The sequence below is a fragment of the Oryctolagus cuniculus genome, chromosome 12 (assembly GCF_964237555.1).
Source record: "Oryctolagus cuniculus chromosome 12, mOryCun1.1, whole genome shotgun sequence".
Classification (NCBI taxonomy): Eukaryota; Metazoa; Chordata; class Mammalia; order Lagomorpha; family Leporidae; genus Oryctolagus; species Oryctolagus cuniculus.
The window spans coordinates 64,862,269-64,885,282 of record NC_091443.1 but is presented as its reverse complement, the minus strand read 5'-3'; the positions used below and the strand labels follow the sequence as shown (position 1 = coordinate 64,885,282).

The 23,014-nt window shown below is 48.0% G+C and overlaps 1 protein-coding gene across 2 annotated transcripts in view; it reads right to left on the bottom strand.

The window, feature by feature from the left end:
- Positions 1 to 23,014, bottom strand: part of MAPKBP1 (mitogen-activated protein kinase binding protein 1) — a 51,181-nt gene that overhangs the window by 17,575 nt on the left and 10,592 nt on the right. For both annotated transcript variants that reach the window (XM_017348118.3, XM_017348119.3), the window contains exon 2: positions 8,687 to 8,778. In XM_017348118.3, the coding sequence (XP_017203607.2) occupies positions 8,687 to 8,778 (92 nt within the window). The remainder of the gene's footprint in view (positions 1 to 8,686; positions 8,779 to 23,014) is intronic.

Below are 23,014 nucleotides of genomic sequence, written 5' to 3'. Positions count from 1 at the left end.
CTTGCCTGGCAAAGAAGGGTGTGGGTGAGTCCTCCAGCCAGGGTGCTAGATGGAATCGGGTCCAGACTGACTTTCTACACGTAGCTCCAGAGAGGAAAGCTGGGTGGGAAGAGTCAGAGGCAAGATGCCGCAGGCCAAGAGCCAGGCAGCGTTCTCAGTAGGCTCCCTGGCTGTCAGCAGGCCCTGGCCTGTTGCCCCTCAGCCTCACTTCTTTATTAGCACCAGAACTGGCTGACAGGAATGAACCAGGAAAGGGGAGGAGAGCAGTGGGAACAGACAGGACCCCACCCCAACCTAACCTTCTGTAGTAGGTACTTGCCTTAGCCCTCTGTCTGAACCCCACCGCTGCCTGGAAACTTGAAGGAGGGCAAGTGTAATAAGTTACTAGTGGGTGTTTGGCATCTGAGGCTCAGGCAATCACTTCAAAATGTAAATTCCCCAGGTAATCTTGCCCGGGGACACTGGGACCTTAGCTGTGACCCGACAGTCCAGAACTGCCATACTGCCCAACAGACTTGGCATGCTTGAGGCCCACAATCCCTTCCTCCCTGTTTTCTTTCTTCTCTCCCCAGCTCCTATGCTTTCCTCGTTCCCTTTTCCTTATCCCTTTCTCCTTTCCTTTTTATGCCAATTTCCACTCTCTTGCTTCCTCTTCTAGAATTCCACAATCAAGAGGGTCTTAAAAAAATATGATATGGGGGACCGGCGCCGCAGCTCACTAGGCTAATCCTCCGCCTAGCGGCGCCGGCACACCGGGTTCTAGTCCCGGTTGGGGTGCTGGATTCTGTCCCAGTTGCCCCTCTTCCAGGCCAGCTCTCTGCTGTGGCCAGGGAGTGCAGTGGAGGATGGCCCAGGTGCTTGGGCCCTGCACCCCATGGGAGACCAGGAAAAGCACCTGGCTCCTGGCTCCTGCCATCGGATCAGCGCGGTGCCACGGCGGCCATTGGAGGGTGAACCAACGGCAAAGGAAGACCTTTCTCTCTGTCTCTCTCTCTCACTGTCCACTCTGCCTGTCAAAAAATAAAAAAAAAAAAGAAAGAAAGAAAGAAAGAAAAAAAAAATATGATATGGGGCTGGCGCTGTGGCATAGTGGGTAAAGCCACTGCCTGCAGTGCTGACATCCCATATGGGTGCCGGTTCCAGTCCCAGCTGCTCCACTTCTGATCCAGCTCTCTGCTATGGCCTGGGAAAGCAGTAGAGGATGGCCCAAGTCCTTGGGCCCCTGTACCTGCATGGGAGACTTGGAAGAAGCTCCTGGCTTCTGGCTTCAGATCAGCTCATCTCCAGGTGTTGTGGCCAATTGGGGAGTGAATCAGCAGATGGAAGACCCCTCCCTCCCTCTCTCCCTCCCTCTCTCTCTCTGCCTCTCCTCCTCTCTCTGTGTAACTCTTTCAAATAAATAAATAAATCTTTAAAATAAAATATGACAAAAACAAGATGGACTGAGAACTCTGTGGCCCATTGCTCCTGAAAAGGCACATGAAAATCAGATCAGCTACAGGTCAAAGTCCCTAGATGTAGACATTTACATACTTTATTCAGTGAAAAATAATACCCACAGGCCTGCTGCCATCACAAATCTGGAGCCCAGCGAGCCCTCACCTGCTGAGGGGCCCTCTACCAGCTCACCTCTCCAGCAAATGCTTCCAGCCTACCTGATTTGGAGTTCCCTAGCTTTCTGCCTGTAACAGATGGACTATGACAAAGGGCTTGGGCTGAGAGTCAACCTAACTGATTTGACTTGATGCATAACACAGCAAAGGACATTCCAAATCCAGAACAAGTGCCCGCTGAGGGCTCCATGGTAAGCTTACGGGATTTGCCTTAAACCAATCAACCTAAAGCATTCTCCAAGGTGCTGCCCAGGCTGCTCACAACACTTTCCAAGTCACCACTCCTCAGTCCTGAGTCTTAGATTCACATCTCTGTTTCCTCTTTCTAAATTCAACTCTACAATGGAAGGAAGAGAGCTCTTTCCCTCGCTCTGTGTGTGTGTGTGTGTGTGTGCGTGTGTAAATACCCAACGTGGACAGAAAGGTGATTAAGGCCACCGGCAGATGAGGCAATCCTTTTTCTAACACCCTCAATGCCTGAGAAACCCTCAGTGGGGCACAGCAGTTAGGCAAGGGAGGAAAACACAGAGATAAGTCCTTAAACTGAAATTTTTCCTCTTAATTACTCAGATCTGGAAACCATCCAACACAGAGAGACCAATGTGTGGTCAAAGTTCTACTCATGGGGCAGTAATGTAAACGCTGAGTGACAGCCGAACATCCAAGGCTCCCTATGTGCCTGGCTTGTCTGCAAAATAGTCAAGGGGCAGATGCTTTGGCACAGCAGGTCAAGTCACCATCTGCAACATCCACATCCAACATCGGAGCCAAGGCTGAGTCCTGGCTGCTCCGTGCTTTTGATCCAGCTTCCTGCTAATGACAATGGGAAGCAGAGTATGATGACTCAAGCTCTTGGGCCCCTACCACCTATGTGAGAGACCTGGATGGAATTCCTGGCTCCTAGCTTAGGCCTGACCACTGCATCCAATTGGAAAGTGAAACAGAGGATAGGAGCTATCATTCTCTTTCTGTGTCTCCTTTCTCTATCACTCTGCCTTTCAAATAAATAAAATAAGTCTTTAAAAAAAAAAAGCAGTGAAGAACCTCCTTGTTCTTTCCTGTAAAGTCTGAACAAGCTCTCTAGTTAGCTAGGGAGAAGAGGGCAGCCGTCCACCTCCTGTCCCTTAAACCTCCTGTCCCTTAAACCTACCCGGTAGGTCAGGCCTTCATAGTAGTGCTGACTGAAATCCTCCCAATGACAGAGGCAGGGCTCGGCTTGCCCCACAGGTTGAATCCCAAACTCACAACTGGAGGGTGCAGAGTGATGGCTCATCGCACAGGCACAAGGTGAGGCTTAGTCACGCTGGGCTTGCCCGTCAGCATCACACTGTGGAGCTGGGCCTGCTGCCCAGGAAGGGTCAAAGCCTGGGCATCCCCCTTCCCTGGTAGGTGCAGGCCTTCTGCCATCACAGACAGCCCACCATCCTGAGAGGACCCACCTCCTACCATCCTCCATCCTTCATCCTTCAGAAGGCACAGCCAAAAGAGCCCTGGATGCACTATGAATGGAATGGCAGACAAGCGAGCAGGACATGCAAGATTCAACTAGACACTGTGCCTCAAAATGTCCTCTTTCAGACCTGGTAAATACAGAGGGTAACTCTCAGAGCACATAGAGGACTCTACAAGTCCTACTCACATGTCCCCCTCTAGCTCCATTCATCACGACAACCCTAGAGTCCCACATTCCTGACTTTTTCCAAAGTACACACCAACTTATAATACTCCATTCAATTTACTTTTGGGGAGGCAGAGGGTCTATCTTCACAACAAAATTGCAAGCTCTGTGAAGGTGGTATTTTTGTCTCTTTGTTGTCCCCAAGGCCTAGAAGATAGGCACTCAACAAGTATTTGTGAATGAGTGACTAATCTTTAAGTCACCAACTGCAAGATCTCAAAGCCCTGGCTGCTGGGTAGAAGACCTCTGAGCTAGGGCCTTAGGGGCAAGCCCATTACTCTCCCAAACCTTAAGTATTTAGGATGCATGAACGCTCAAGGGCAGCACAGTGGTAGAAAGACCAGCAACACTGGAGCCAGACAGATATGTCTGCTAATATCTCATGAGATCTTGGCCAAATCCCTTCACTTCTCTGAACCTCAGTTCTCTCATGTATAAAATAGAAATAGTATCTGCTTCACAGAACTGTGTGAACTGAAGATGATAATGTGCGAAGGTAACGCAGCCATCTTCTTGATGTGGATCCTAGTGCACCAACGACAAGGAAGGTTACCTGGGGGGCAGCAGTTACAACAGGGAAGCCCCACTATGTACCCCATGCAGGACTGGCTGGAGACTACTGACTTGTTAGGGTTTTCACCCAGGTGCAGAACTGCAAACTAGTTTTCCAGTTTCACTTCCAAAGCGGGAAATCTTACAGCTTTAATTACTCTAAAAGACACTGTGTCTAGGATGTTTCCTAGGGCATCCTTGATTGTAGCTCTCTTTAAATACCTAGAATCCAATGCCTTTTGCTTGGGCGAGGCCCTGAGATCTACTGGCATCTCTGTTCCTGGAATACTAAAAGCCCCTGGTCAAAAGCATAAGACTGGTGCCTAAGACCAAGTGAATCACATGGCCACTGGTAGACAGTCTCTTCATACCCAGAGGACTCTAAACATGTGCCTTTCTCAGATAAGAGGTGAATCTTTGTGAGCTACAAGACTTAGAAGCCAAGTAAAAATGATAGTGTCTCTTCCCACCCAAATAGGAGAACTGGATTGAGTTTCAGGCTCATTACTTCAGTACTGGCCCTGCCTCAGCTATTGCAAACAGCTGGGGAGTGAACCACTAGAGGGGGAGTTCCTCTCTCTCTCTCTCTCTCTCTCTCTCTCTCTCTCTCTCTCTCTCTCTCTCAGTTGTGGAGGGTGTGGGGTGCAGGGTGAACCAGTAGATGGGAATACTCTTTCCTTCTCAAATAAACCATAACGTGTAAGGTCCCGCGTTCTGGTGTAGCCTCACGGCTGCTGGCTAACTTCTCAAACAAGTGACATTGATTCCTCCTTTCCTTTGCACCTCACATTTCCTCCACATAGAACTCTGGTGTCAAATCACCACAGGCTGATCCCTACTGCCTGTCATTCAGCTCAAATGTTCCCTCTCTCTGAGCCCTAAGCACCCAATCAGTAACCTCACTGCTGACCCAGTCATTCTCTAACTGTCCTTTCCACCCTCTGTGAGGCGTTTTGTAATACTACTCCCCTCTAGCATTACCCTGCTCAAGCTTCATTGTCTGCTGGCCCTTCCTGAGCCCAAGCCCACAAAAGCCGGCACGCTGGCTGTCATATTCACTGCTGTATCCCAGTGTCTCACCAGGGCAGATTTTCAACAAATAACTGCTGAGGTAATGAATGAATATATTGACGAGCACACTGGGAAGGACCAAGGGGCCCTGGTTGCAGGAGTGAGATATGCAGGAAAACCAGGGGGAAAGGCAGTGAGGGCACTGACGCTTGTGTGCACCCCTGGGTATGATTCCATCAGGGCACCAAGTCCGAGCATCCCCTTCCCTCAGGCCACTCATTTCTCCACTATCCCACACACTAGCTGGCAACCACCACACAGCATACAGGGTTTGCCTCAGAGAATAAGAAGGGCAGCAGGGGCAGGGGTTCTGTGGTGTAGTAGGCTAAGCCTCCGCCTGTGGCGCCAGCATCCCATATGTGCACCGGTTCAAGTCCCGGCTGCTCTACTTCCAATCCAGTTCTGTGCTTATGGCCTGGGAAAGCAGTGGAGGATGGCCCAAGTGCTTGGGCCCCTGTACCTGTGTAGGAGACCTGGAAGAAGCTCCTGGCTCCAGATCAGCACAGCTCTGGCTGTTGCAGCTATTTGGGGAGTAAACCAGTGGATAGAAGACCCCTCTCTCTCTGTCTCTCTTTGTAACTCTGCCTCTCAAATAGAGAGTAAGAAGGTAGCTTTGTGTTCTTTCATCTCAAATGTCACTAGAACACAGGTCAGGAGGACCTTCCTGTCCTTCCCAGTCCTTTGAAGCCTTTGATCTCAACAAAAATTCCAGCATGGGCTGAGCAGATGAGGGCCTTCTCAGAACCAGGCTTCCCTTTCCACCTCACACTTAAGGCAACCAAGAAGTCTCCTCTTAGCTCCTGAGCAGATCCCATCAGCTTGCTGGGACACATCCCACTTCAGTGAGCAAGGAACTGCTCCGTGCATAGCACTCACCCAGGCCACTCCAGCAGTGGGAGTCTAGAGGAACCCACTTTCAGGACTGGCTGACAACAGGGGCTGCGAATCCAGCCAGGGAAGGGGCTCAACGCCAGTTAGGTTGTTCACACAAAGTCCCTCAGAGAGGCTGCCTGGGGATCAGCCTGGCATGCTCACACTGTAGGCTCCCCAGAGCAGGGGGCTTACAGTGTACAGATGAGAGGAGAGACTCTGGAAAAGAGGCAGGAACCAGTAAAACAGAAGGACCTCTGCCCAGAGACTCCTCACTCTTAGCCAACCACCTCTTCCTGACCCATACTGCCACCCCCTTCCCTGTGCTGTTTCATTTCCTTTCAGAAAACTTTGTTTTGGTTTGATACTTGCCTCTAGGCCTCTGGGAGAATTTTCTGAGTTTTGTTTCTCTTCTTGTTTCTAGGCTACCTGAGCTGGCTCCTACAGCAATAGCGCAGTGGGAACTAGAGAGCCGGGGGTTGGGAGTGGTGTTAGGATTCCAGACAGCAAGAGGAGGGAGGGGAAGAGCTTATTTGGGTTCAGACAGACTTTGGTGGCCTCCAGACACCCAAAAGGATATTAGGGGGCTCCAGCACAGAAGAAAACCAAAACACCCAGAGGGAAGCCATCTGCAAAGAAAAAACTTGAAATTCTAAGAAATCAAAAGGTCAGATCAGGGGCCCTGCCCAAGGCCAGTCCAAGGCAAGCACCCTCAGGAAACCAACTAGAGGTTCTAGCAGGAAAGCCTCCACCCAGCACCTGGAAGGACGATGACTCTGGGCACTCGTGCTGGGCTGGGACCTACCCATCAACACAAGCACACACCCTAAACGGCACCAGGCCTGAAGTGTGGGGTGGAGGTGGGAAAGGGTGGAGAGACAGGGAGGGTTCCACCCTCCCCAGGGCAGGGACACAGGGCTCAGCATCCCAGCCTCTCTTGCCTATCCTACATCAAGGCCCAAATCCGGCCCCACCTCCAACAAGAAGGAACCTGGCTTTCCCAGGCTGAGACAGGAGGCAGTGGAATTCCCCTGAGGCGGGCTACACAAGGCCTTGGCCTCAGCCGGCTTCAGTGCAGCTCCCACAGCACCTCCCATAGACAATAAACCCTGCAAGGCCATTCAGGAGAGACACCAACCCCCGGACCCAGGGGAGAAGGCTCCCTGGCACAGACTGAGTTACCCCCAAACTGGGCTCTTCTCATTCGAATGGCAAGCCAATAGCTTAGCGAGAAAGCAGTTTTTAAAAAGAAGCAGAGAACCTTGTCTTCTCCTACCCCAAGCCATCTTAAGGGCTCTGTGGTCTGACTCCGTGGACTGGAATCCAGTGCAGTCCTAGCTATATGTCCTCGAGCATACTGCTCAATCTTGCTGTAGCTCAGTTCCTCCCCTAAAATATGGAGGTGGGCCGGCGCTGTGGCACAGCGGGTTAAAGCCCTGGCCTGAAGCGCTGGCATCCCATATGGGGTGCTGGTTTTAGTCCCAGCTGCCCCTCTTCCGATCCAGCTCTCTGCTACGGCCTGGGATAACAGTAGAAGATGGCCCAAATCCTTGGGCCCCTGCACCTACGTGGGAGACCTGGAAGAAGCTCCTGGATCCTGGCTTCAGACTGGTGCAGCTCCGGCCATTGTGGCCATCTGGGGAGTGAACCAGTGGATGGAAGACCTCTCTCTGTCTCTACCTCTATCTGTAACTCTGTCTTTCAAATAAATAAATCTTTAAAAAATAAATAAAATATGGTGGTGACAGTACCAACTCCAGAGGCTAGCTCTGAGTATTAAAGGATCTGTGGAAAGGGCTTCCAAAGGGCCTGGTGCAGAAGCACCTGCTGACTGCTGCTTTTCTGATGGGAGGACAAAGCTGAGCAATCATGTATCTGTGGACAAAAACTATCAAAGTTGCTATGGTAACCATACAGGGAACCAGGCATTCCCCAAGTGGATGGTCGGGTAGAAAGATAGAGAAACCACCCTTCTCATTTTTGTCTTCCTGGGCCTGTCAACAAGCAACAGAGGCAAGAGAGGCCCCCACACCACTGCAGAGGCCTCAGAAACTGTGGGTGAGGAGCAGGGGAGTGAAGACACAGCAAGAGAAAGACCACTGCCAGTCCCAGGCTCCTGCTTCTCTTCCATGGCACTGGCATCTCTCACAGTGACTACAGCAGGTGAACATTTGCTGCAGCATTATTCTAAAATAGCTAGACAGTGCAAACAACTCAAATGCCCACCAACTGACAGATAAAACACAATGCATCCATACACCATACAACATAAAATATTATCCAGCCATAAAAAAGAAAAGCACTGGCACATGCTACAATACAGAGGAACTTGGAAATCATTATGCTAAGCCACTCACCAGAGACCAAACATTGTGTAATTCCATTTACATGGAGTAGGTGAACAGGTCAATTTATGAAGACAGAAAGTAGGTTAGTGGCCACCCAGGGATGGGGGCTTGAGAGCCAGAGGGAGCTGGAAAGTGGCAACTGATGGGTATGGAATTTGGTTTTGGGTGCTGAAGATGTTCTAAAATTGATTGTGGTGATAGGTGCACCACTTAGTGGATATACTAAAAAACACTGATTTGGATATTTTTAAAGTGTATGGTATCATACCTCAATACAGATGTTTTTAAAAGTTAGAAGATAGTCATGACAGAAGGTGCTGGGAACTTCCGAAAAAGAAAGTAACAATCTGTACATAAAGAAAGGTGGCCAAAAGGCAACCAGGGCAATGCCCAACAGTGAGTTTTTACCTGGCCCCCACATCTCCTTCAAGACATTGGCACCACGTCAACCCAGATACCTCTCCCAGAAGATAAGCCAAAAACCACCCACCCACCTCAATGACCCAGCATGGCTATAAACTCCCAGGCACTAAGGTCTCTTCCACGGCACTTACCCAGCAGGATAGGCAACTAAACCTGATCGGGGGTCACAGGCAAGTCCTCTGCCTCCAGACACGGTTATTCCCAGCACCTTCTCCAAGGTCACCTGTTAGAGCAAGACAGAGAAGTAACATGTTATAGACAGAGCTGGTGTGGAAAGGAGGTGCTGAAGGCCCCTGCCTCACCCTACAGTGCTGCTTTCCTGATGCCCCTGTCTTCAGGAGCATGGGGTCATGACTTTTGCAGCCTTGGTTATGGACACAGGCCCTCAATCCCATGGGAAAAAGACAGTGTGCATCATTTGCATTTATCAGGGCTCAGTGAGCCAGAACCATGGGAAAGAAAATCAATTGTTTCAAGCACAGACCATGCTACAGAGGAACAAGCATTCTCCTAATCCAGCAAGGCCTTGGGTCCTCGGCTGGACTTTTGGGTCTGAGAGACTTAGGGGAAGTCACTGATCTTCCTGCAGTGGCAGGCATGAAGGAAAAGCCAGTCTGATCTATCGGAGCCTAAAGAATGTTAGGTATCAATTAGTGACTCATAATATCCCTGACCTTTGCATTCCATCATGCTCTTCCCTCCACCAGAGGACTCCACCTCCCAAATATGTGCCAGTTTATACAGATTACAAGCCTAGGAGGCAAAAACACGGCTTGATGCTGTGTTTTGCAAAGTACAGATGTGCAGAGTACTCTAAGTACTATTATTAAGTCACAACTCCCACGGAGATGAAAGGGAAACTTGTGTAAAGAGCTAGAGGACACGGCCACAGGAGGCATCCACCTCTTTCATCATCAGCAGTGTTATTACCCCATGTTGTCAGTTGTCCCCGGGACTCAAAAGGACTAACCTCAAATCAGGCCCTAATCTTTCTGCTAGATGATGCCATATGAGAGTCACTCCCCTATAACCTCTGGCTTGTCACCTCTGCTCCACGCCATCCTGGTGGTCACTCCAGGTCAAGAACTGTGTGCACTCCTTGGCTCTGAGGGAGATGCTTCTAAACGCAGAATGGCAGTGAACTCCGGCTACACTGTACTCTGCCAAGAAGACTCTGACTCTGAGGAGAATCTTGGGTGCCTTAGGAGGGTGAGATGAACCAGAGACACTCAAGAGGTGATCATTCTTGTGGCATGGTGGTCTACTCCTAGTCCAGGCCAGATTCTATAGAGAGGGGAGGTGCAGAACAAATTGGGATAGCTTTAGGATCTCTCCTTTCTCACCATCCCACTGGGAGAACTGGAGATGCTCCTAGAGGGCCGGTTTAAATTCTCATCTCTGAGGACCATTTTAGTTCAGGTTGGAAAGAAATGTCAGACAAAAGTGAGTCTCGGCCGGCGCCGTGGCTCACTAGGCTAATCCTCCGCCTGTGGCGCCGGCACCCCAGATTCTAATCCCGGTCGCTCCCCTTCCTGTCCAACTCTCTGCTGTGGCCCGGGAGTGCAATGGAGGATGGCCCAAGTCCTTGGGCCCTGCACCCGCATGGGAGACCAGGAGAAGCTCCTGGTTCCTGGCTTTGGATCAGCGCAGTGCGCCGGCTGCTGCGCACTGGCCGCAGCGGCCATTGTGGGGTGAACCAACGGAAAAGGAAGACCTTTCTCTCTCTCTCTCTCTCTCTCATTGTCCACTCTGCCTGTCCAAAAAAAAAAAAAAAAAAAAAAAAAAAAGTGAGTCTCCTAGGATGTTACACTTAGGTCCCCAAGAGGCTTCTTTCCTTCTTGGGATGCAGACCAGGACTCCCAACACGTGTCTGCTCACTGGTAGAAGTGATACAGCTACTGAGCACCAATCCACAGCCACCTGTCAGCACCCTTGAGTCTGAGATGCTAAGCCTATCAGTGAGTACACTAACTTCAGCCTGCTTTATACATTTTTGATGGTTTGCCTCAACTTACGCCTCCTTCATACCCAGTCATTATGACACTGACTGAAGACCCCAAGATCATCCTGCTGAAGTCCAGGGGATCCTCAGTTCAGGTCACTATGCCCTCCTCCCAGCACTGTGCCTGTAGCTATCCCAGAGGGAAGAGCAGTCAGGACATTCCTGCTGCATCTACTACCTGGTGCAGAGAAGAGGCGTAGAAACCCAAGGACAGCATTTACCCCACGGATGGAAGATGTCACAAAACCAAGTATAGTGTGCTAAAATGCTGCTCAACTCCTGTTCTCTGCAAACCAATCTGAAGGCAAATTCTTTGGAATCACATTTGCTCCCGCCTCTTCCCTTCTCATGCTTCAGTGTTGCTCCCGAAGAATCAAACCAAGTGTGTTGGGTCTCAGCTGCCCTTCCCTCTGCCAGGAATGTGGGTAGTAGGTGTTTTGTGGGCAGATGATCCAGTTCCACAGAGAACTGATTCTGCAACTAACTTGGACTTTTTTTTTTTTTTTTTTTTTTTTTTTTGACAGGCAGAGTGGACAGTGAGAGAGAGAGACAGAGAGAAAGGTCTTCCTTTGCCGTTGGTTCACCCTCCAATGGCCGCCGCTGCAGCCGGCGCACCGCGCTGATCCGATGGCAGGAGCCAGGATCCAGGTGCTTTTCCTGGTCTCCCATGGGGTGCAGGGCCCAAGCACCTGGGCCATCCTCCACTGCACTCCCTGGCCATAGCAGAGAGCTGGCCTGGAAGAGGGGCAACCGGGACAGAATCCGGCGCCCCGACCGGGACTAGAACCCGGTGTGCCGGTGCCGCAAGGTGGAGGATTAGCCTATTGAGCCACGGCGCCGACTCTAACTTGGACTTTTCAATGGCAATTTAAGGCAGGAGGGAGACATGGGTTACTCAGACACTAAAGTCCAGTGTTTCTCACTCTTTTGACCACGACCCATAGTAAGAAACACATTTTGTATCACCACCCAATGCATACATACAAAAACGTATGTATGTGCATAAAACTGAGAGAAAAGTTTTGCAAAACAATACTTCATTGCATGTGACATACTCTAGTATAAGTCATTTTATTTAAAAACAAACAGCTCAGGACATGGCCCACTTTATCAAATCCTTGACCTACCCATGGGCTAGGAGCTCCAGTTTGGGAAACCCACACTGGCTCTGCTCACTGGCATCTCTGTTCCTCAGTCACTCTCCTCCTAAGGCTCTGCGCAGTGGAGCACACTTCTGGACTAGGAAAACCCACAGCCAGGAGTTTGCCTGGGCTCAAAGCTTGGCTTATTTTCAAAGGATTTATGGGTTTTGGCCTTTTCTGGCCTTCTAAGCCACCATCCAAGGGGAAAAAAGCAGTTTCCTTCGGCTCTGCGGAGGGGGAGGAGCACGGAAAACATTCAGGGGCATCAGCTGGTTTTTATTTTATGTTCTTAACTCAAACCAGTTTCCTGTTTGCAGGGAGGTTTCAGGGCACAGCTCCACTTTCAAAGGATTTGAGAGTTCAGAGATCCTGTGAGGCCTCCAGCATCCAGGCTTATTTTGCAGAGCTGCAACACAATGGACTTTCTCCCTCTGCTAACCTTCCCTCCCTCCCCTCTCTTTCCAAAAACATGGCAAAGCTTCCACCTGCCCTAGAAAATGAAGACAATTCTGGAGGCCCCTGCAAACACAGACAGGCTAACCGTGCCCGGGTTTCATCAGCAGTGTGCTACTGCTGGCTCAACACCAGCTCGGGACGCCGACTGTGCTCGACTGGTCCGTGTGTCAGGAATAGCACATAGGCAGCCTGGAAATCACCACATGAGACAACTTACAACCACAGGAAGGAGCACAGGTCTACAAACCACAGCTCTTCCTCCCGCCTCAGAGACTGTAAACCTTTAGCGGTGCACCACTCAGCTCCAGTCACTCTGACCTCTGAATGAGATCAAGACTCCAACTGCCAAGTGTCCCGCTTCCTCCCTGATTCTCTGGGCCTTTCCCTCTATGGCAGGTCACGTTCTTTGTTTTTTGTTTTTTTTCTTAAAGATTTTATTTATTTGAGAGGTAGCGTTACAGACAGTGAGAGAGACAGAGAGAAAAGTCTTCCTTCCGTTGGTTCACTCCCCAAATGGTCGCAACGGCTGGAGCTGCGCCGATCTGAAGCCAGGAGCCAGGTGCTTCTCCCCGGTCTCCTGTGTGGGTGTAGGGGCCCAAGGACTTGGGCCATCTTCTACTGCTTTCCCAGGCCACAGCAGAGAGCTGGTTTGGAAGAGGGGCAGCCAGGACTGGAACCGGCACCCATATGGAATGCTGGTGCCACAGGAGGTGGATTAACCTACAGCGCCACAGAGCCAGCCCCTCTTTGTTGCTTTTTTTTTTTTTAATTTATTTATTTGAAAGGGAGAGTGAAATAGGAATTATCAAGGACCTTAAAGAGCTTTTATATATGCAAGTTACACCCACCCATAATTATTATACTTAAAATTACAATGGAAAATATGTTAAGTACTTATTAATTTATTTTAAAATATCAGTAACAAACCCACTACACACTAATATTTTTATTGAAGGTAATGATTTTCAAACAAATTAGTAGGAAGAGTGGCACTGTTTTTTTTTAAACAAGTTTTTTTTTTTTTTTTTTTTTTTTTTTTTTTTGATAGGCAGAGTGGACAGTGAGAGAGAGAGACAGAGAGAAAGGTCTTCCTTTGCCGTTGGTTCACTCTCCAATGGCTGCCGCGGCCAGCGCGCTGCGGCCGGCGCACCGCGCTGATCCGATGGCAGGAGCCAGGATCCAGGTGCTTTTCCTGGTCTCCCATGGGGTGCAGGGCCCAAGCACCTGGGCCATCCTCCACTGCACTCCCTGGCCATAGCAGAGAGCTGGCCTGGAAGAGGGGCAACCGGGACAGAATCTGGCGCCCCTACCGGGACTAGAACCCGGTGTGCCGGCGCCGCTAGGCGGAGGATTAGCCTAGTGAGCCGCGGCGCCGGCCTAAACAAGGCTTTTTTTAAAAAAAGATTTTATTTATTTATTTGAGAGGTAGAGTTACAGATAGTGAGAGGAAGAGACAGAGAGAAAGGTCTTCCTTCCGTTGGTTCACTCCCCAGATGGTCACAATGGCCAGAGCTGCGCCAATCCAAAGCCAAGAGCCAGGAGCTTCTTCCGGGTCTCCCACGTGGGTGCAGGGACCCGAGGACTTGGGCCATCTTCTACTGCTTTCCCAGGCCACAAGACAGCTGGATCAGAAGTGGAGCAGCTGGGACTCAAACCAGCACCCACATGGGATACCTGCCCTGCAGGCAGCGCCTTTACCCACTACGTCACAGCACCGGCCCCGGCACTGTTTTGTTTTTTCTCCCAAATCTTTTTCATGTCTGGCTTAACAGACGACCTAGAGTGTCCTATCTGCACCTGCATTCAATCTGCTGTGATGTTATTCTAGCTTCAGTAAAATAAGAAAATCTAGCCTCATTTGGATATACAGTGGGGAAAGGGAGAATGTCCTGGAACCCCTAAAAAGGTTCTGGGGACCCCAGATGTTCTTAGACCACATCCTGAGACACAAGGACCAAGTCTCTCCTCAATACTGCAGCGTCTTTCCATATAAAGAAGGGAGCCCATTGCTGTGAGAATTCTGGCCTCAAGCATCATTTGAGGAAATGGAGGCAGGGAAGAGGCCCTCTAAGAAACAGCTGTGCTCAACATCTGGGATGTGGTCTTAAGGTTTGGTAAGAACTTCAGCTCCAAACCCTTAAGACCTAAACAGTACTGAAACATGGTCCAAAAGACATAGCAGCCCAGGCAGTGCAGTTTGGGACACAACTGCTCCAGGCATCCGTCACCCTGACATACCCACAGCTCTAGGGACAGCGCTTTATATGCATGTGAAAACACAGAACGAAGAGTACTCATTTTGTACGCCGCATCTCCTTCATACCCCGAATGCAGCAGAGCAGCAGGAAAATATCCAGGCTGTGACCCTGCTTCGCTTTGGCAGGTGAAGACTACTGGGCTACAGGAGAACCTACACTAACGGAAAAGAGGTGTTGCCTTTCCCTTGAAGCGAGGCTGCAGGAGGGCAGGATTACCACAGGTGTACTGAGGGAAGGCTTGAATACCCACCACTCCACGATGAACTAGGCAGGCAAGATTACATTCTCCTGAGGGAAAGGAAGCAGGCAAAATCATCCCCCACTTTAATGAGATAAAGGGTAACCTCATAATGGCCTGGTCCCAAGAGAGAAGGAAAGAATAAAGCCATGTGTTTAAGTGCTCTTCTGGCTCTCATTAAAGTAGATGGAAAAAACAGGTGGTACAGAGGCGCGAGACGGAACTACTCATTCATACTAGAAAGAAGAGTATTTTCCAACCTGCAGATTACAACCCATTAATGAAACCTGACATCTATTTACTTGGTAATGAATAAGTAGAATAAAAAATGAATCACATGGCATGTAGTAAGACCAGGCACTGAAGGTGAAATGTTGGGTTCAAGGGTATGTGTGTGTCCTCAGGCACAATGTAAAATGCATTTCTTAATGTAGGTTGTTCTCAAAAAAAAATTTTTTTTTAAGATTTATTTATTTTACTTGAAAGTCACAGTTACAGAGAGAGAGAAGGAAAGGGAGAGAGAGTGAGAGAACGAGAGAGAGGTCCTCCATCTGTTGGTTCACTCCCCAGAAGGCTGCAATGGCCGGAGCTTCACCGATCTGAAGCCAGGAGCCAGGAGCTTCTTCCAGGTCTCCCACGTGGGTGCAGGGGCCCAAGGGCTTGGGCCATATTCCACTGCTTTCTCAGGCCATAGCAGAGAGCTGGATCAGAAGTGGAGTAGTGGGGTCTCGAACCGGCACCCATATGGAATGCCAGCACTGTAGGCGGCAGCTTTACCTGCTACGCCACAGCACCGGCCCCTCAAAAATGTTTGAAAGCCACTGGGATGCATCCAGGATCCTAGGGTAAAGGATGAGCAAACTATTCTCTATCCTCAAAAATCCATCACAGAAGATAAAAGATTTACAACAAACAATAGTATGCAACAAGGGTCATAAAAAAATCTATAAAGTGCTCAAAGAGAAAGAGATGAGTTCTGAATTTGGCCAGGGAAAGGGACTCAGAAAGCTTTCTTAGAAGGTGAGATGGTGAAGCGCACTGGGGCCTCAACATGTACAAGGATTCCAACAGGTGGAAATACAGAAAAAAGGAATTCTCAGTAGAAGAAGCTGCGTGAGCAAAAGTTTGGTACCAGAAAACTGCAGCACAGGGGAGCAATGGCAAAAGCAAAGATTGTCCAGAGGAATACCTGTATTAGGTCAGGGGAGGGAGAATGCAGCCGGACCACGAAGGGACTTGAATGCCAAATTAAGTGGCATAATGGCAGGTTCTGGGAAGTCACGGCAGGATTTCAAGCTGAGGACATGACCAAAGCTATGTTTTGGTGATGAGGTATGTTAAGACATACACAGGCAGGGGAGGCAAAGGCAGAGGGAGAGAAGAAACCTTGGGGAATACCTACTTACAGAGAACAGAGAAGATGAGGTGCCAGTTAGAAAGGGAGGAGAACCAGGAAGTCAGTGAAGGGAAGAATTCCCAGAAGGGAGGAACAACTGATGTAAGTACTGTAAGAAGTGAGGGAGGCAAGAAAAGGGCTCTTCAGAGTCCAGAGCCATCTGCAACATACATCTGCAACATGCACAGCACAGGGTCCCAAACAGTCTCTCTTTCTCAAGCTCATGGTCCTGATAAGTCCACAAGCTAGAGGGAGGCACCAGTCAACGAAAGAGCCCATCTATAGAGCCAAGACCAAGGTACTGCTGGGCAAGGATCTCTGGCTTGGGCCCATAGTAGAAGTTGTTAGGATTTGCTCTCCCTGAGTGTACAGGGAGTCTGTAATGGCATGGGAGTGGTTGGTCCCTGGAGACAGAGAACTAAGAGGTCACAGTCACAAAAGGCCAGGGTCACCTAGGATTTGGCTGACCTCAAACTGGTAAGGAAACCCCAGCAACTGGGAGAAAACGGATCTCTGTTTTTGTTGCCACGTTTTGTTGCCACGAGCTTCTTTTTTCTACTATCTTCCCCCACTCCTCCATCTCTGAGTCGTAAGATACATTCCAGCCAAACCACTGGCTTGCTGTTTCTATAAACAAGCATGTCAGAGACCTGTCCAAGGCAGAGCACTCTCTGCTTTACCCTCCCTTCCTGCAGGTTAAGAATAACTATGTTTGTCTCTTGCCCACACACTTCTCTCTAATCTCACAAAGCAGATTCTCCATCAGATTCTGAAAATTGCCACTTACGCAAAACCCACAGAGGAGCCCCAAGGCCAGCAGCCTTTGTGCAGAGGATCAGGCAGCTGGGCAGGGACCCAGTGACTGGACCTGGGAGGAAGGAGCAGTGTGTTATCAGGCCACGCTCATTCACTTCTGCTCCTTCAGAGTCCCATGTGCCACCTGAGCAGAGGTAGGTGGGGCTGCACTGGCCACTCCAAGATGAAAGCAGACCCTGTCTCTCGGCTCTTGGTCTCTCCCCAATGTGGCCGATGTACACTGCTACTATCTATACCACAAAGATTCCCAGAAGCAACACCAATATGACAGAAAATCCAGGATCTCCTGCTTTAACGTTTAGAATTAGTGAGTGTTGAGTCAATTCTCCTGTGCTGGGATTAAAATAGCCTCAGCTTCTAAGGACGTAAATCTGCCACTGCTTGGGATGAGGTGACCTTAGAGATCCTCTAGCCATAAGCCCTTGGAGACAAGGAAAGTAGAACACAGACTCTAAACCTGGCTGATCAACAGAATTATGCAAAGGATTTCAGATTTTTTTCAGACAGTAGTCCCCATCCCAAACCTTTCCCCAGACTCCTTTGAGATTCTGAATCAACAGATACAGAGCAGGGCTTAAGAATCTGCATATTAAAAGTTCTTCAGGTAGTTCTAATGATCATCTGGCTGGGAACTAGTAAACTAAAGCACTTTTGCCCTTTTATTGCTAAACCTTAGCCTCTCCTGGGACTAAGAGGAAACAATGTTCCAAGTATTCTTACAAGAATACCCAGGGTGAGAAGGAGCTTGTGCAGAGACGAACTGCAGCTCTCACAGCTCCCCTTTACTGAATGTAAAACTCTGTGCAGGAACTGTTCTAGGGGCTGGTGCTTTGGTGTAGCAGACAAAGCCGCCGCCTGCAGTGCCAGCATCCCATATGGACACCAGTTCGAGTCTCAGCTGCTCCACTTCTGATCCAGCTCTCTGCTATGGCCTGGGAAAGCAGTGGAAGATGGCCCAAATCCTTGGGCCCCTGCACCCAGGTAAACCTGGAAGAAGCTCCTGGCTCCTGGTGTTAGCAAAATGGCACAGTCTTATCTATGGCGCAGTCTATACCCTGACACCACCCTAGGTTTCTAACCTCCGTTGTCATTGCTGGAAGCTAGGTGGCCACATGGCCCAACCACCAGTGTCAAGCTCTACCCTCATCCTAATGGGATTCGCTGCCTGCCCTTCCTCCCCCTCCTGCAAAGTTTTAAAAGGACCTGTTCCTCAACAGGTGTCTTTCCTCTCTTTCTCTCTTCCTCCCACCCTCCCTCTCCCCTCCCCCCTTCCTCCTTCTTTTTCTCTTTCTCCTGACCTCTGTCTCTATCTCTCTCTTATACTCTCCTCCCTCCTTCTCCTTCACCCCTTCCCTCCAGTTGGTTGGGTTTCCTTTGGTGTGTTTTGTGGCAGCCTTAAACCTGGCTTGTAAGTGTTATAAGCACTTCATGCAGATTATCTCACTCAACCTTATGAATGACTACTGTCATCTCCATTTTACAGATGAAGGATACAGGGAGTTTAGGTTCTCCAACACCACCAGAATGTTACAGTTTCTAGAAGGGCACATAGGGAAGTCACCATACCTTTGTGCAGCTGTCAGGGACAGGTCTGAGAACCAAGACAGAATGCAGAGGGCAACAGGATGAAGTAGGAGGAGAATAGGGACCTCTCATACTAGCTTTAATGTTTTCTTAAAAAACAAAAACAAAAAAACACCAAAGCTTATCAGTAGCTTAAACAGGTCTCTAAAATGGGCACTGACCTCTGTTCACTGAGACCGTTGCAGAGAAAAGGGAAGGGAGGGTCTTCCTAATGCCAGAGTATCTCATGCACTCACCCGTGTCCAGGCTGTGCTGCAGCTTACAGTCAACAGCACAGCTGACACCTGCTTCCAAGGCAACTGGCAATGCAGTGTCAGAAGCAAGAGAATCTGATTTCGTAAGCCAAGTGGGGAAAGGAAGGCCATGAGACTAGAAAGGGGAGGGAATGAGGAACTCCAGGTAAAGGGCTCAGAGCACAGTCATCAGCACGTGTTGAAGTTCAGAGAGCAGATTTAAGAGCACATTCCTAGAAGAGCAGGCAATTCTACCCTCCCTTCCTCTCCCACAGTTAAAGAAAGGTAGGATAGGTGATACTTCAATTTAACAAACAGAATAGGGTGGGTGATGTTTGGTGGGGAGTAGAGGGGCATGGAGAATTCAGTTCTCTCTACAGCAAGATCAAAACCACAAACAGCTTTATGAGCTAAGAGTTTGATCACCAAAAGGGCCCAATTCCTCCACATCCACAACTTTACTGTTTTCTTAATCTCTTAGTCTACAATTTTGTAACCACATAGAATACTAGCTATCCCTTATCTGGACTAAGTACACAGAGTGAATGTGTGTCCTGGAACAAAAGGGACAGTGGAGAGGCTCTCAGTGCCCCTACAATCAGGCCAACTTGTGCCATAAGACTCTCATGGAAACACAGATTTCTTCAACTCATTATTCTCTATAAAATGCTCAATTTCCTTCCACTCTCAATCCCAATACCCCAGTTCAGGCCTTCAGCACCACATTCCTGGATTTAACAATGGGTTGTTTGCTTGCTTCAAGATTAGTATTTATTTGAAAGTCAGAGTTGCAGAGATAAAAGGAGAGACACACAGAGCTCTTCCACCTTTTGGTTCACTTCCTATAGGGCCACAATGGCTAGGGCTGGGCCAGGCTGAAACCAGGAGCTTCATCCAGTTCTCCTATGGACGTGGCAGTGGCCCCAGTACTTGAGCCATCTTCCACTGCTTTTCCCAAGCCACTAGCAGGGAGCTGAATTGGAAGTGGAGCAGCCTGGACCTGAATTGGCATCTATATGGGATACCACCGTTGCAAGCCGGCCCCAACAATAGTTTTCTCATCAGTCTCCTTATTGGTAGATGCTGTCCATCCCCAACCTACCAGAATAATCTTTTCATTGCAAAGCTTTGATCATATTCCTTCCCTTATTCAAAAACTTTCAATGGCTCCTTACTTCCAACTAAAGTGTTACTTCCAACTAACTGTCTTTGTCTGGCATCCACAGGCCCTACCTTTCTTCTATTTCCTACTACTCACTGACTATATGAATCATATGCATTTGTCAATCTGGATTATTCATTATTCTGGGAAGGAGCCTCAGGGCTTTAGTATTCTTCTACCTGAAATGCCCTCCCCTTCCACCATGCCAAACTGAAATCTTACCTTTCCTTCAAGGACCCGCTCAAATGTCATATAGCCTGATTCTCTCTGTGATCACCTGGCCACAAATGACTCTTCCCCTCCTAATGCTCTTACACCAGCACTTAATTTGCATCATTCACATGGCTTTTTCTACTTAGTACCTTACGAAGAATTTCATGGATTGTCATTCTAGGGATTTGTCTTCTCTCTCCTATCAGTTTATAATGTCCTGGAGGGCAGAAGTCACGTCTGGTACAATTCTATAGCACAGGGCACAGTGTTTAATATTGATTTATGGACTCCATTTTTTAAAAAAAGATTTATTTATAAGTCAGAATTAGAGGGAGAGAGAGAGAGATGGAGAAACAGATCTTCCATCTACTGGTTCACCCCCTCCAAATGGTCACAACTCCTGGAGGTGGGCCAGGCCAAAGCCAGGAGCTTCTTCCAGGTCTCTCATGTGAGGGTAAGGACCCAAGCACCTGGGCCATCCTCTGCTGCCCTCCCAGGTACATTAGCAGGGAGCTGCATCATAAGTGGAGCATCCAGGACTCAAATAAGTGTCCAAATGGGATGCTGAGGTTGCAGAAGGCAGCTTAACCTGCTAAGCCACAAAGCCGGCCCCAATGGACCCCATTTTTTAAATACTCAAAAGTAGGGCCGGCGCCGCGGCTCACTAGGCTAATCCTCCGCCTAGCGGCGCCGGCACACCGGGTTCTAGTCCCGGTTGGGGCGCCGGATTCTGTCCCGGTTGCCCCTCTTCCAGGCCAGCTCTCTGCTGTGGCCTGGGAGTGCAGTGGAGGATGGCCCAGGTGCTTGGGCCCTGCACCCCATGGGAGACCAGGAAAAGCACCTGGATCCTGGCTCCTGCCATCGGATCAGCGCGGTGCGCTGGCCGCAGCGCGCCGGCCGCGGCGGCCATTGGAGGGTGAACCAACGGCAAAGGAAGACCTTTCTCTCTGTCTCTCTCTCTCACTGTCCACTCTGCCTGTCAAAAAAAAAAAATAAAAAAAAAAATAAAAAAAAAAAAGTAGGGATTGGCATCTGGTACAGCAGATATCCCATATTTGAATGCCCAGGATTTGAGTTGCTGCTGCAATTCCGATGCCACTTGCTGGTAATGTGTACCCTGGGAGGTAGCTCAAGTCGTTGAGTCCCTGTCACCCATGTGGGAGACCCAGATAGAATTCAGGGCTCCCGACTCCAGAAGGCCCAGCTGTTACAGTATCTGGGGAGTTAACCAGTGGATGGAAGATCCCCTCTCCTGCTCTGCCTGTCAAATAAATTAATAACTTTTAAAAATAAGTATGAATACTCTTTAGTCAATCTTAATTCTTTCACTTCCTAGTGAATTCTCCAACTATCTATCACTGCCAGCCCTAGAAGCTGGAATAGAAGGCAAGATTTTGATGATTTTCAGAAAGACTGAGGGAGGCTTAAATGGAGTAATCCATGTGCCTTAAATGATCACAAACACTGACCTTAGGAAAGATACGCACAGCACAGCTCTTCACGAATCTTACTGAAATTATCATCAGTGATGAAAGTGACAGTGTTGCTGTTTTAAAAAAAAATCTTTAAACATGCTTTATAATCAGAAATAGATGTAGAATATTGACAGTGTTAACTGTGGGTGTTGAAATCATGGATGAAATATTTCCTTTATGATACTTCTGTATTTTATTTGTGTAAGATCTTTTCGGAAAGCACATGTACCAAAGCTAACCAAGGAAATATTTTTGAAGATATCAGGAATGAATTATTTCAAATTCAAGAAGCTAATCATAGATTTGCAAGAAAATATTTTTATGTTCAATGACTACCAAAAAAATTCAAAAACAAGTGAGCTTATTATACCAGATATATTTTTCAATAACATTTATGCATAACTGCTTTAATGAGTATACAGATTTTAAATTTTAAACATATTAGATTTAAATATCAAATACACATGTTTAAATTGAAGAGACGCTCATCTTTTTTCCTAATTACAAAAATAATAGAGGCTCATTGTGAAAAATTTAAACATCACAGAAATATATAATGTAGATGGTCAAAGTCCACCGTGATCTACTATGCCTCCCTGAGATAATGAATATTGACAACAGTTTGGTATTTATAGCCTTGTTTTTTATATACATGTATTAACACACATAAATATATATACTTTAACAAAAAGAAATAATCATTAACACAAACTGTTACAAAATTTGCTTTGTTGCCCCACCTATGTCTTGCATACCTTTCCATGTCAGTACATATAGACTGACTCCATTCTCTTTAGCAGGAAATTCATTTTATGCATGTATAATAAATGTATTCATAGCTACTTGGATTACTTCAAAGATTTCACCAATATGAATAACACCAAAAAATTCAGCTATATATACCTTTGTGCAGCCTGTGTGTTTGCATAGGATAAGATGCCAGTATTTTAACCTTTGGATCTAAAGGTAAGGATATATACATTTTTCTTTGAATGGATAGTACCACTGGACTAATGCATGCTTTCACCAACATTACAAGGGTGCAACAGCACCAAGATCCCATCTTCATGTTTTTCTTAGGCAAAAACTATTGAGAAAGAATATTTCACTCTGGTCACAACATTGGAAACTTAAAACAATAAATTACAAAATTAACACATTTTTGCTCTTCCTGTAAATTCTTACACTAAAAGGAAGCTACTAGACTAATCCACTTCTCCAACTACTTCTCAATATAAATTAATTATCCTCTAAAGAAAAAAAAACTATCTAGAGAAGCTACTGCTGTTAAAAAGTATGTTCATCACCCTAGTAGTTCCTACTCAGACACAGAAAATTAGGAATCTGTTGCTGGATTCAACTGCTTTGACTTGTTTTTTTTTTTTTTTGTTTTGTTTTGTTTTGTTTTTTTTAACTTCAGAGCCATAGCCTGAAATAAATTATGCAGTAGTATCAAAAAGAATGTCTGCTAAGCCTTCCTTTTG